The sequence below is a fragment of the Ranitomeya imitator genome, chromosome 10, assembly GCF_032444005.1.
Source record: "Ranitomeya imitator isolate aRanImi1 chromosome 10, aRanImi1.pri, whole genome shotgun sequence".
Lineage (NCBI taxonomy): Eukaryota > Metazoa > Chordata > Amphibia > Anura > Dendrobatidae > Ranitomeya > Ranitomeya imitator.
The window spans coordinates 70,935,531-70,950,372 of record NC_091291.1 but is presented as its reverse complement, the minus strand read 5'-3'; the positions used below and the strand labels follow the sequence as shown (position 1 = coordinate 70,950,372).

The following is a 14,842-nucleotide window of genomic DNA, read 5'->3' as shown; positions in this document are numbered from 1 at the left end:
CCGAGCCCTCCCATGCGCCCAAACGGTGGTCCCCCCCACATATGTGGTATCAGTGTACTCAGGACAAATTGGACAACAACTTTCGGGGTCCAATTTCTCCTGTTACCCTCCGGAAAATACAAAAATAGGGGCAAAAAATAATTTTGGGGGGAAAATTTTTTATTTTTATTTTCATGGCTCTGCGTTATAAACTGTAGTGAAACACTTGGGGGTTCAAAGTTCTCACAACACATCTAGATAAGTTCCTTGGGGGGTCTAGATTCCAATATGGGGTCACTTGTGGGGGGTTTCTACTGTTTAGGTACATATGGGGCTCTGCAAACGCAATGTGACGCCTTCAGACCAATCCATCTAAAGGTACCTTCACACTAAACAACTTCACAACGATATCGCTAGCGATCCGTGACGTTGCAGCGTCCTGGATAGCGATATCGTTGTGTTTGACACGCAGCAGCGATCAGGATCCTGCTGTGATGTGGTTGGTCGCTGCAGAAAGTCCAGAACTTTATTTCGTCGCTGGACTCCCTGCAGACATCGCTGAATCGGCGTGTGTGACGCTGATTTCAGCGATGTCTTCACTGGTAACCAGGGTAAACATCGGGTTACTAAGCGCAGGGCCGCGCTTAGTAACCCGATGTTTACCCTGGTTACCAGCGTAAAAGTAAAAAAAACAAACACTACATACTTACCTTCTGCTGTCTGTCCTCCGGCGTTCTGCTTCTCTGCACTCCACCTGCATCCTGTGCCAGCGTCGGCCAGCCGGAAAGCAGAGCGGTGACGTCACCGCTCTGCTTTCCGGCTGACCGGCGCTGACAGTGCAGAGGAAAGCAGAGCGCCGGAGGACAGACAGCTGAAGGTAAGTATGTAGTGTTTGTTTTTTTTACTTTTACAATGGTAACCAGGGTAAACATCAGGTTACTAAGCGCGGCCCTGCGCTTAGTAACCCGATGTTTACCCTGGTTACCGGCATCGTTGGTCGCTGGAGAGCTGTCTGTGTGACAGCTCTCCAGCGACCAAACAGCGACGCTGCAGCGATCGACATCGTTGTCGGTATCGCTGCAGCGTCGCTTAGTGTGAAGGTACCTTAAGTCTGCATTCCAAATGATGCTCCTTCCCTTCCGAGCTCTACCATGCGCTCAAACGGTGGTTCCCCCCCACATATCGAGTATCAGCGTACTCAGGACAACTTGGACAACAACTTTTGGGGTCCAATTTCTCCTGTTACCCTCGGGAAAATACAAAACTGGGGGCTAAAAAATAATTTTTGTGGAAAAAAACATTTTTTATTTGCGTGGCTCTGCGTTATAAACTGTAGTGAAACACTTGGGGGTTCAAAGCTCTCAAAACACATCTAGATAAGTTCCTTAGGGGGTCTACTTTCAAAAATGGTGTCACTTGTGGGGGGTTTAAATGTTTAGGCACATCAGTGGCTCTCCAAACGCAACATGGTGTCCCATCTCAATTCCAGTCAATTTTGTATTGAAAAGTCAAACGGCGCTCCTTCCCTTCCGAGCTCTCCCATGCGCCCAAACAGTGGTTTACCCCCACATATGGGGTATCAGAGTACTCAGGACAAATTGTACAACAACTTTTGGGGTCCAATTTCTTCTCTTACCCTTGGGAAAATAAAAAAGTGGGGGCGAAAAGATAATTTTTGATAAAAAATATGATATGATTCAGTTGGTGGGTCAAAGTGCTCACCACACCTCTAGATAAGGTCTTTAGGGGGTCTACTTTCCAAAATGGTGTCACTTGTGGGGGGTTTCAATGTTTAGGCACATCAGGCGCTCTCCAAACGCAACATGGCGTCCCATCTCAATTCCAGTCAATTTTGCATTGAAAAGTCAAACGGCGCTCCTTCGCTTCCGAGCTCTGTCATGCGCCCAAACAGTGGTTTACCCCCACATATGGGGTATCAGCGTACTCAGGACAAATTGTACAACAACGTTTGGGGTCCATTTTCTTCTGTTACCCTTGGTAAAATAAAACATATTGGAGCTGAATTAAATTTTTTGTGAAAAAAAGTTACATTCCAAAAATTCCTGTGAAACACCTGAAGGGTTAATAAACTTCTTAAATGTGGTTTTGAGCACCTTGAGGGGTGCAATTTTTAGAATGGTGTCACACTTGGGTATTTTCTCTCATATAGACCCCTCAAAATTACTTCAAATGAGATGTGGTCCCTAAAAAAAGAATGGTGTTGTAAAAATGAGAAATTGCTGGTCAACTTTTAACCCTTATAAGTCCCTAACAAAAAAAAATTGGGGTTCCAAAATTGTGCTGATTTAAAGTAGACATGTGGGAAATGTTACTTATTAAGTATTTTGTGTGACATATCTCTGTGATTTAATTGCATAAAAATTCAAAGTTGGAAAATTGCTAAATTTTCAAAATTTTTGCCAAATTTCCATTTTTTTTTTACAAATAAACGCAGGTAATATCAAAGAAATGTTACCACTAACATGAAGTACAATATGTCACGAGGAAACAATGTCAGAATCAGCGGGATCCGTTGAAGCGTTCCAGAGTTATAACCTCATAAAGGGACAGTGGTCAGAATTGTAAAAATTGGCCCGGTCATTAACGTGCAAACCACCCCTGGGGGTAAAGGGGTTAATAATGAATAAAAACGCATCTCAGAATTTGTATTGGAAGAAAAATGGCCGTGATGTTTATTTAGGGTTAAACCAATTAATACACAGATTAATTAATAAAGTCATATCAAATTCCATATTTCCAATAAACACCATTACCAATCCGCCCATCCCAATGGGCGATTTTCCCACAAACAAAACATCACGACGGGGACTTAAAAAAGGGGAGGGAGGGTGGGATCTTCTCTTCTTCTCAGCGCCAGCGGAATGACAGTTCCCAGGTAAAATGTGGGCTTTATACACTTTCAAATATCTGCCCAACAACCAAAATAACCAATAAAAAACCGTTAAAGGGCGCCACTGGAGCCAGATAAAACCGGTCTGGCTAAAAATCGCTTCACCTGGACATTTAAAATGACCTTTATCTGAACCCAATGTAAAACCCATCAGGCTGCTCCTGGCCATAAATGAAAAGTTGAATATCTCCTGATCTGTGTCGCCATGAGACCCCCCCTTTATTTCATTTCTTGACGGGGGGGGGGGGACTAGCATTATAGGAATCCGCTGGTGTAGAAAGGCAGGCGAAATCTGCACAAAATCCACAGAAAATTGCACGGAATCGCAGGTAAAACGCAGGTCATTCTACATGTGGATTCTGCAGAATCCGCGCTGAAAAATGCGCAATAGAATCCGCAATGTGTGCACATACCTTCAGGGGCATCCTTAAGCCTTCTTAAAAGCAATTTTTTGCCGTTTTTAACGATACGATCAATGGCTAATTTAGGGGCAATTTTGCAAGCAGCAATGTCCATTCCTGTAAAGCCCTTTAGATAGATGATTTCAGGCACCAGCCCCTTTTAAAGTATCTGTCTGCTGTCATAGATCCTGAGCCTTGCAGATTGACATCAGGTGCTTTGCCTCCTAAGGGCACCCCATTCATAGCGCCCTGTGTTTTACCTTGCGGCGGCGCAGCGTCGCCGCAAGGTAAACAGACATGCTGCGATCTAAAAAGACGCGGCGCATGTCCGGAGACGCAGGGCCGCCGGGTGCGTGTTCACACGCATAGTAGAGACGGCATTTCATAAAATCCCCTCCACTATGCTGTAACATCTGGATGCTGCAGCTGTACGCAGCGTTCAATCCGCAGCTATTCCGGATGTTATCCGGCCTGTGGACACGCACCCTAGAAGATCACTGACATGACTGGAGCAGCTCATTTTGTGGCACAAATGAAATTCATTGGGAATGGAGTTTTAGTGATTAAGGCAATTTTCATGGCAGGAATTACTTTTCAGTTCATCAGATCACTCTTCATAACAATGTACTTAATGCAAATTGGCACTATAAAAACTGAAGCATCAAACTTTGTGAAAACCGGAATTTGTGTCACTGTCAAAACTTTTGGCCATGGCTGTGGAATCTGAGTCAGTCGTGGAGTCGGTGTCATGGAAATGGAGGAGTCGGAGGTTTGGCTTACCGACTCCACAGCCCTGCTTTTGGCCACAACTGTAGATAAGAATGGAGACTAAAGTGCCAGATGATTCAGGCTAATGCTGAAATTTCAGAAAAATTGTGACACTTCACACGGTTTTGCACAAATTGCAACTTTAGAAATCTGCTAAAGAGTACAGTCCTAGTGTTAGAAAAGAGCTCTAGACCAATGTGCCAAGTGTGTCCTATTAATGTAAGAGTTAGGCTATGTGCACACGCTGCGGATTTGCTGTGGCTCCGCAGAGCTTTTGATGCTGCGGATCTGCAGCTGTTTTCCCTGAGTTTACAGTACCATGTAAAGCTATGGAAAACAAAATCCGCAGTGCACATGCTGCGGAAAAGAAACACATGGAAACGCTGCGTTGTTTATTCCACAACATGTCTATTCTTTGTGCGGATTCCACTGTGGTTTACACCTACTCCATAATAGGAATCCGCAGGTGTAAAACCGCAGTACATCCACGGTAATCCGCATTGCGGTTTACCTGCGGATGTACAAAAACAGGTGCGGAAAAATCTGCAGACATCCCACCTACGTGTGCACATCCTTAGTGCAAATTGAGACTTTACTGCAAAAGTGCTGCACTACAAATCTACTACCCATGCTGTCTTAAGACCGCTAGGACCTGTCTAGAATATGCAACTTTTTTGTGACTTTATAGCGTTACAATTATCAATATTCTGCACTTCACTTAACCACATTCTCCTTTCTCATACTTTTTACGTTTTGGCATAAATGCTTAATAATAATGTTATACTGGCTTAAAATATTGATAAATTTCACTGCAGTATTTTGCACAAACATTAGGTGTAATCCTAAGTTTACATGTAGTTCTGAATGTATCTGATTACACCGGTACAGAACCTCTGGTGCAGCCACACATTGCAGGGAAATCTGCAGTCTACATTCACCGGTGCTGTGAATCCACATCAGGTCCATCCATGCTGCACACGTCACTGTTTGTAATAGGTAAATCTGCTGCAAAATGACCGTATTTCTGCAGCTGATTTTCCGCTTCAGATGCAGATACATTCAGGGGATTAAATTTACCAATCTGCGATTACTAGTCCAGGCTGAATGTACAACTCGCTGTATGTTATTAATGGCAATATTTCCCCTCTACATCCAGACATATTCAGGTCTCTTCTGTGTTGTGATTAATCCGTACAAGAACCTGCCCATATATACGGAGCAAATAGTGGAAATGTATCGAGGAAAGAAACGGCATGAAATGCCTCCACATATATATGCAATATCAGAAGCCGCATACCGGAGCATGCTACAAGGTGAGACACAAAACGATGAGCAATTCTCACACACACCCGTGATATCTTTTAATTGGTTAAGACTAGTGATGAGCGAGCGTGCTGGGATAAGGTGTTATCTGAGCATGCTCAAGTCCTAATAGAGTATCTTCACTGTTCTCTAATACTTTAATAAAAAATAAATAATAAAGATTTATTATTTATTTTTTATTTAAGTATTAGAGCACAGTGAAGATACTCTATTAGGACTTGAGCATGCTCAGATAACACCTCATCTGAGCACGCTCGCTCATCACTAGTTAAGACCCTATCGCGCCATTGTTTTCTCCCATTTCTTCCACGTAATAAAGAGCTGTTAATATTTCTGGTGGTTCTCAGACCTGCGCAGATGTGGGATGAAGGTGTGATCTTGGGGGCAGCATTTGCCTGGATTTCTTGTGTACAGTCCAACTGAAGAACATAAAGACGTTCTTTTCCCATAGATTTGATAAAAATAGAGATAATGGCACACAGAACCTAGCGCCTGGATTTACGAGCCGTTACAAAGGCACACTATTAAAGGGGTTGTCCAGGACGTTTAGATTAATGTCTGGATACTGTAGGTCCAGCTGTTATAGAGTCAGTAGAGGACACATGTGCAGTCCCCGGCTGTGGCCACTATGCCAGCACATCTGGCCACCACCCGCAGCGGGAACAGCCGATCAGCAGGGAGGCCGGGTGTCGGACCCCCACGATCAGATATTCATCACCGATCCTAAGGATAGGCCATCAATAGTCCCAGACAACCCCTGTAACCTCTATCACTGGCTGCAGAGCTCTGAATGCATAGTTGCTTCTCGTAGCCATTCACTTGCTTCCTGGCCTGATGAAGGGGCTTCTGTGCTATATCACATTTCTGGTCAGCCAGGAATATATCACTTCTCTAATAATTTTGTCTTTTTTTGAACAAAAATAAGGAACATCACATGACTTTTACTGAGGCTTTAAAGGGGTAAAATGTGTCCTTATTGAGAGCACCAAGTCAGGAAAGGGAGACCTGTAGGCCATGCAATGCCCGCTGGGAATTAATATATGCAAATAGCCTCTTCAGAGAGCAAGGTAACACAGAATCTGGCGCCATCTACTGGAGTTAGCAAGCTTAAAAGTCAATACTGACCCCTTATACGTCCCTGCCTAATTACTTGGGAAGGAAAGCCAAGTGAGAAGACCATGCCCTTTATCTAGTTACATTCTATAATGTACATTTATAGCATATACCGCTAAACAAAGTATGAAACGGCCTCAGGAGCTGATCCTACGTCATGGCAGCAGGTGCCAGCTGTGTTACCAAGCCAGCATCTATCTGTCTGTGAGTACAGAAACCAAAGCATGCTCGAATCATAGTACCTTAACCACTTAACTACCGCAATTACTTACAGCAGCATTTAAAAGGGTATTTCCATCTCCAAGATCCTATCCCAATGTGTAGTAGGTGTAAGCATCATAATAATAGCAAATACCTCCAATATAGTATAGTTCTTCTGATTAGCTACGTCGCTTACCCCATGTGCAGGCATTGCGATAGCTTAGGTATCCATGGTTACAACCACTAACAGCTCACTAACTTAGGGTCTGTGTACACATTTCAGAATTGTGGTCTCTTTTTTGTGTACAGATTTGTCACAAAACCTGAAGTTCTTCATGATGCCAGGAAAGTGAATGAGTCCTGAGCTCTCATGCCCACATTGCTTATTTGTGACCTGAGCTCTCATGCCCACATTGCTTATTTGTGACCTGAGGTCTCACGCCCACATTGCTTATTTGTGACCTGAGGTCTCATGCCCACATCGTTTATTTGTAACCTGAGGTCTCATGCCCACATTGCTTATTTGTTACCTGAGGTCTCATGCCCACATTGCTTATTTGTGACCTGAGGTCTCATGCCCATGTTGCTTATTTGTGACCTGAGGTCTCATGCCCACATTGCTTATTTGTGACCTGAGCTCTCATGCCCACATTGCTTATTTGTGACCTGAGGTCTCATGCCCACATCGTTTATTTGTAACCTGAGGTCTCATGCCCACATTGCTTATTTGTGACCTGAGGTCTCATGCCCACATTGCTTATTTGTGACCTGAGGTCTCATGCCCACATCGTTTATTTGTAACCTGAGGTCTCATGCCCACATTGCTTATTTGTGACCTGAGGTCTCATGCCCACATCGTTTATTTGTAACCTGAGGTCTCATGCCCACATTGCTTATTTGTGACCTGAGGTCTCATGCCCACATTGCTTATTTGTGATCTGAGGTCTCATGCCCACATTGCTTATTTGTGACCTGAGGTCTCATGCCCACATTGCTTATTTGTGACCTGAGGTCTCATGCCCACATTACTTATTTGTGACCTTAGATCTCATGCCCACATCGCTTATTTGTGACCTGAGGTCTCATGCCCACATCGCTTATTTGTGACCTGAGGTCTCATGCCCACATTGCTTATTTGTGACCGGAGGTCTCATGCCCACATTGCTTATTTGTGACCGGAACTCTCATGCCCACATTGCTTTTTTGTGACCAGAGGTCTCATGCCCACACTGCTTATTTGTGACCTGAGGTCTCATGCCCACGTTGCTTATTTGTGACCCGAGGTCTCATGCCCACACTGCTTATTTGTGACCTGAGGTCTCATGCCCATGTTGCTTATTTGTGACCGGAGCTCTCATGCCCACATTGCTTATTTGTGACCTGAGGTCTCATGCCCACATTACTTATTTGTGACCTTAGATCTCATGCCCACATCGCTTATTTGTGACCTGAGGTCTCATGCCCACATCGCTTATTTGTGACCTGAGGTCTCATGCCCACATTGCTTATTTGTGACCGGAGGTCTCATGCCCACATTGCTTATTTGTGACCGGAACTCTCATGCCCACATTGCTTTTTTGTGACCAGAGGTCTCATGCCCACACTGCTTATTTGTGACCTGAGGTCTCATGCCCACGTTGCTTATTTGTGACCCGAGGTCTCATGCCCACACTGCTTATTTGTGACCTGAGGTCTCATGCCCATGTTGCTTATTTGTGACCGGAGCTCTCATGCCCACATTGCTTATTTGTGACCTGAGGTCTCATGCCCACACTGCTTTTTTGTGACCTGAGGTCTCATGCCCACATTGGAGATTTGGAGCAGATTTACACCCACAGTGGGTCAGTTCTGTCAGGTTTATTTGTGCAGATGTCACTCCTACTAATGAGTACGGAAAATCTGCACCAAAAGCGCCTGTAAAAAAGGCATAAAAATGCACCTATGTGACGCAGCGTTTCTCCCGCCAAGTGATGCTAATATTGTTATTACACCTACTACACATTGTAATAGGGTCTTGGAGGTGGGAATAGCCCTTTACATGATGACCTTGCCGATGCACGCGACCGGCCTCGGCTGCAGCCAGCTTGGTCTGTAAATAATGCTTGGCTACAGGTAGTATACTGTATTGCAGTATATAGTAGAAATTATAACATTTTCAAGTTTCCAAACCTAAGGGGAAATGCAAAAATGAAAGAAAGCACATAAATATAATAACAACCACATGAACCTAAATGTGGTGTAAAAATGTGATGGGTATCCAATGCCCCGCTTCGATGATCTGATAGTGAAGCTGAGGTCAGCCAGGTACATCACCAACCTGGACCTAACGAAAGGTTACTGGCAAATCCTTCTCTCTCAAAGTGCAAAGGAGAAGAAGACCTTCGCTACACCTGACGTTCGGGTTGCAAGGAGGCCCAGCTACCTCCCAGAGGGCCAAGGACCGGATCTTAACCCCTCACAAAAAATACATTGCAGCTTACCTCAACGACATTGTGATATTGAGCTCAGATTGGTGAAGTCCTGTTCAGAAGGTCCAGGCTGTGCTGGATGCGCTGAGGAATGGGGGGTTACCATAAACCCAAAAAAGTGTGCCATGGGGATCAAGAAGGGAGAATACTTGGGCTACATCGTCGGAAAAGGCGAAGTAAAGCCGCAAGTTAATAAGGAGGAGGTAATCCAAAATTGGCCAAAACTGGTCTCCACGAAACAGGTTCAGGCATTTCTAGAAATAGTGGGATACTATCAGCAGTGTATCCCGAATTTCACCATGACAGCTGCTCCCCTGACCGATTTTCTTAAGGGCACGAAGACGTCCATGGCCAAATGGTCTCTTGAAGCAAAAATGGTGTTCCAAGAGTTGAAACTCCAGGCTACAAGACTTCAACTTTCATGCGGACCACAGGCCTGGGAATCTGCACAGCAACGCAGATGCCCTGTCTAGACTTCCCTGTTTGGTGACTGAAGGTGCTAAAACCACCAGGTTTGGGCAGAGGGGAAGGATATGTGAAAAAGTCACTGGCAAAGTATAGAGGGCAGATATGAAGCACTGAGTGAGGTTGTTCGCTTCAGTAATATAATCCTAGGAAAAATCATCCAGCACATTAAGTGAGGAGAGGGGTTAATCAGCCATGTTTAGTGCTAGGATGATTGGACAGCTGTAGAATGGAAGGAGTCCAGAGGATAAATACCCAGCTTCCTGGAGCATTTGTGTGTGGGTGGGTGGGTCTGGGGGTGCAAGCTCTGGACATGTACGTTTGTATTAGGCTGGGTTCCCATTGCGTTATGGGACCGCGTTAAACGGACAGCGTTGCACGGCGAAATTAACGCCGTGCAACGCGTCCGTTAACGCGCCCATTCACGCTAATGGGAACGCGCTACACTAGCGCGTGCCATGTTCGGCACGCGCTAGCGACGCGCCGGAGATTCCTGGCGCGCCGCGGACGCTGCTTGCAGCGTCCGAGGCGCGCCCACGGTCCGTTCCCCGATCTCGCAGATCGGGGATCTGCGAGAGCGGGGACGTTACCGCGACCCCGAACGCGGCCCCATAAAAAACATTGCGTTAGCGCAATCCGCTAGCGCTAAACGGATTGCACTAACGCAATGTGACCCTAGCCTTAAGGAAAGATGGAGGTATGGAGACTGCAGGTCTCTTGGATTGAATGTCCTTTGCTAATGGACATGGAAGCTGGAATCTAATCAAAGTGGGCTAGCCAGCACTATTGTATGGACTTGTTTCTTTATGTTTTACCTTCTGCTGGACAAACACTGTATTTATGTTTTCTGGTGACGTGGTTTATGGGGATTGCAATAAAGCAGACCGACTTTAGATAGAAACTGTTCCTAAAACCTGGAACCAAAATTCAGGTCCATTTAAAAACCTCTCAGCACTATCTGTACTGGAGCCTGCTGGCCGAGTTTCACATCACCGAGGCTAGGCACCTCAGTGACACATACACTCCATCCAGGACTTGTCCGGCTGCAACCTTATAATGTGTGCAAACGTTTACATAATCACCCTTTTCGCTGCTCAATAAAGAAATTAAAACATTACAAAAAATAAACATATTTCATGTTGATATTAAAAAGTCTAATCTTTAAAAATATAAAATTATTTAAACCATATGTTGAACAGCAACAAAAACAAAAATATGTATTACATGTAACCCCAATTAGTATCAATAAAAATATCAGCTCAAGGCACAAATATCAAGCTGTTATCCAACTCCAATCATGGGGGGGAAAAAAGTACTGAATCTCGGAAAATTGCAATATGATCATTGTTTTTTATTTATTTATTTAGTTTTAGAATATTTTTTGCCACTAATAATAATAATAATTATAATAATAAAGACTGGACAATTTTGGCATTACCATAATGAAGCTGACCTGAAGAGTCATGTTGCCAGGTCATTTTTGAATGAAGTCCATAAAAATAACACAAACAATGTTGAAGGCACAAAAATGCCAGCTGGTTAAAGGGCATATATTGACCCTCCAGTAGGTGGATGTAGAGTCCCTGCTCCCCTCCTCTATGAAGAGGCTGTTTGCATGGACGTTACTGACAGCACAGGGCACAACATTTTTTCCGTACAGCTTGGCACCATCAGTGCAGTCTGATATGATGGGGCTCTGAGCCATGGACACGGTTATGTAGGTCACATCAGATCCGTGAATCATTATGTCCAGACTGACAAGTAAGGCCAAAGCCTTATTGCAGGATATTAATCTTGCACCACCTAGTGCAGCCTCACACCCACATCACAAACACGAGTCTGCAAATATTGCACAGCTTCATGATTGCCTCACCCGAGAACAAATCAACCTGCGGCAGATAATGAACAATATTGGCATTTGTAATGGCCTGTTTATTTATTTACCTGTGTCTTTTATTTCTTCCCTCTAGATCGGGAGGATCAGTCAATTCTGTGCACGTGAGTGACGATTCCTACCACATGTTGCATTATGAGATTTGCCTCTATGGGAATAATGGCGTACTTGTCTAGGACAGGCTTGTGGTAGCTGCTTACTCTGTTACGTTCTTCTTCATGTTTTCACCTGAGCTCTAATTGAGGGGGGGTTTTGGTTTTAGTTTTTTTTCTTCCATTTTTTGTGCTGATGTGGATTACAGCCCATATTATAGCCCAGGACTACCGTATTTTTCAGACGGACTATAAGACGTACAAAAGTGAAGGAAAATGGGGTTGCGTCTTACAGTCTGGATGTCCCTAATCTGGCTGAGGTGGGGGAGCAGCAGCAGGTCACAGGAGGCTGGAACCAGCTGCTGCACCTAACTCCTGTGCCCGCTGCTAAAGAGAGATGAATATTCACTCCATTCTACTCCCATAGGCGTGGAATGCGATGAATATTCCTTCCCTTTAGTAGCGGCACACGTGAAAGCCCGAGAGCTGCAGGAACCTGGCGGCTATGGCTGACACTGCTCGCTATAGAGCAATGAATACTCGCTGCGCTCCACGCACATAGTCCCAGTGTGGAGAGCAGTGAGTATTCCAGCAGCGGTCCTCAGCGACTTGTAGGCAGCGCATGATGCCCCGCACTGCCTACAAGCATAAAGCAGCTGCTGGCACCAGAGCAGGACGCTACAAGGGCACGCAGGGAAGGGATTTTTTTCTGTTGGGGGCCATGCATACCAGGATGGGGAAGGGGGCCAATCATACCAGGATAAGGGGCCATGTATACCAGGACAGAGATGGGGGCCATGTATACCAGGACAGAGATGGGGGCCATGTATACCAGGACAGAGATGGGGGGGCCTGCATGCCAGTATAGGGATAAGGAAGCCATGCATACCCTCATGTGGGATATTAAGTATAGAATTAATCACGTTTTTTGCTTCAATTTTTTTTAAAATCCTCCTCTAAATCCTAGGTGTGTCTTATGGTCCGGTGCGTCTTATAGTTCAAAAAATACAGTACGTTTATTAGGCTTATTGTGATTGGAAAGCATTGTTCTTGGAGACGAGGTGCCAGCAATAAATGCTGTTCGGGTTCAGCTATGAAGCATGCACATTTATAAGTGCAGCTCTATGGTAAATACAGGCTGAGAATCCGTGGAAGAAGTAAAACAATGTAGTCATTTCCTGTGTGTCCAGAGGAACCACAAGTAGAGACCAGTGTGGAACCCAGGAAACATTGCATCAGCAGGTGGTCTGATAGCGTATTACTTATTTTGTATGCTATTCTGACCCTTTAAAAAGATTTCAAAATGGATAACCCTTTTAAGGGAATCTGGGGTATAAGCTACACTCATGCATTTATTATTTCACCTGTTTTGCTTATGTTTTATATATGCAGTGGAGAATCGGGGGCTGGAAAAACCGAGAACACGAAGAAAGTAATCCAGTACCTGGCTCACGTGGCCTCTTCACACAAGGGCCGTAAAGAGCACACCGCGCCGGTAAGAGCTCTGTGTGTGGCTGTGTTACCAGTAATGTAGATAGCAGACGCACTCCACCACAAATGCTGACAGTAATGACATATTACATGACCATAATAAAATGACCTAAGCCCAAGGTAACGTGAAGATTACATAGGATTAAGCCTGCTTCCCTAATGGTGCGCTGCAGTCCTAACATCACTGCGATCAGTATACTGTGGCCTCTTTCACACGACCTGAGATTTCCGGTACAGGAAAAACACGTGCCGGAGATGTCCGTGTGTACATGTGTGTCATACTTGTGGCATACGTGTGGCAACCGTGTGCCGCCTGTGTCGCATCAGTAGCACACGTACTGGAGCCTGGGAAGCAGCGGTACAGTTAGTGCTGTTTCCCACTGCCGGGAGCTGAAGACTGCTCTCCTCTTTCTCCCCTGCTCGCACTGAGATCAGCGCTAGCAGGAAACAATGTTGAGAATTGTATTCAACCACATAACAGTGAGAGCAGGCGGCGGCTGGTGGGAGTATTCATCAGCTGCCGTCCGTGCTATAAATAAATAGGGTTCCCCTGTATTTTTGATAACCAACCAGGCAAAACTGACAGCTGTTGACTTCAACCCTCAGCTCTCAATTTCAGCAAGGCTGGTTATCAAGAATAGAGGGGTCCCCACGTTGTTTTTTTTTTTTAAATTAATAAATAATTTTAAAAAACGACGTGGGATCCCCTTCATTTTTGACAACCAGCCTTGCTAAAGCAGACAGCTGCTGGCTGTTATTCTCAGGCTGCTAAGGGCCATGGATATTGTCCCCTCCAGCCTAAAAGTAGCAACCTGCAGCTGCCCAAAAAAGGCACATCTATTAGATGCCCCAATTCTGGCGCTTTGCCCGACTCTTCCCACTTGCCCTGTGGTGGTGGTAAATGGGGTTCATATTTGTGGGCTTGATGTCACCTTTGTATTGTCTGGTGAAATCAAGCCCATGAGTTAGTAATGGAGAGGCGTCTATAAGACACCTATCCATTACTAATCCTATAGTTGTATAGTAAATAAAGACACAGCCAGAATAAAGTCTTTCATGTGAAGTATAAACAAAACACACTTTTCCATTTTTATTTAAAAATAACAGTAATACTCACCTAAGACCATTGAATCCCTCTTCTCCTGTAATAAGACAAAAAAAAACAACAACACTATCCCTCACCTGTCCGACGTTCTGTCCCATGCCGTAATCCATGTCCAGGGATAAATAGTTTTGAACCTGGATGGTGCAAAGATGCGACCAAGTCCACACACGGTCAGTGGAAACACACTAACGTGCGCATACCCATTCACATGTCCCATTCACTTTTATGTGTGTAAGTGTCTCCGGTATGTGTGAAAACTGTCACCACATGTACCAGACACACTGACATCTGGAACAACAGGCCTTAATATAGGACCTTTAAAGGGAACCTGTCACCCCCAAAATCGAAGGTGAGCTAAGCCCACCGGCATCAGGGGCTTATCATTCTGTAATGCTGTAGATAAGTCCCCAATGTATCCTGAAAGATGAGAAAAAGAGGTTAGATTATACTCACCCAGGGGCGGTCCGGTTCCGATGAGCGTCGCAGTCCGGCGCCTCCCATCTTCTTACAATGACGTCCTCTTCTTGTCTTCACGCTGCGGCTCCGGCGCAGGCGTACTTTATCTGTCCTGTTGAGAGCAGAGCAAAGTACTGCAGTGCGCAGATGCTGGGAAAGGTCAGAGAGGCCCGGC

The 14,842-nt window shown here is 45.0% G+C and overlaps 1 protein-coding gene across 5 annotated transcripts in view; it reads left to right on the top strand.

The window, feature by feature from the left end:
- Window positions 1–14,842, top strand: part of LOC138651456 (myosin-10-like) — a 274,522-nt gene that overhangs the window by 173,546 nt on the left and 86,134 nt on the right. For all 5 annotated transcript variants that reach the window (XM_069741674.1, XM_069741671.1, XM_069741675.1 and 2 more), the window contains exons 3-5: window positions 5,216–5,372; window positions 11,600–11,627; window positions 13,008–13,110. In XM_069741674.1, the coding sequence (XP_069597775.1) occupies window positions 5,216–5,372; window positions 11,600–11,627; window positions 13,008–13,110 (288 nt within the window). The remainder of the gene's footprint in view (window positions 1–5,215; window positions 5,373–11,599; window positions 11,628–13,007; window positions 13,111–14,842) is intronic.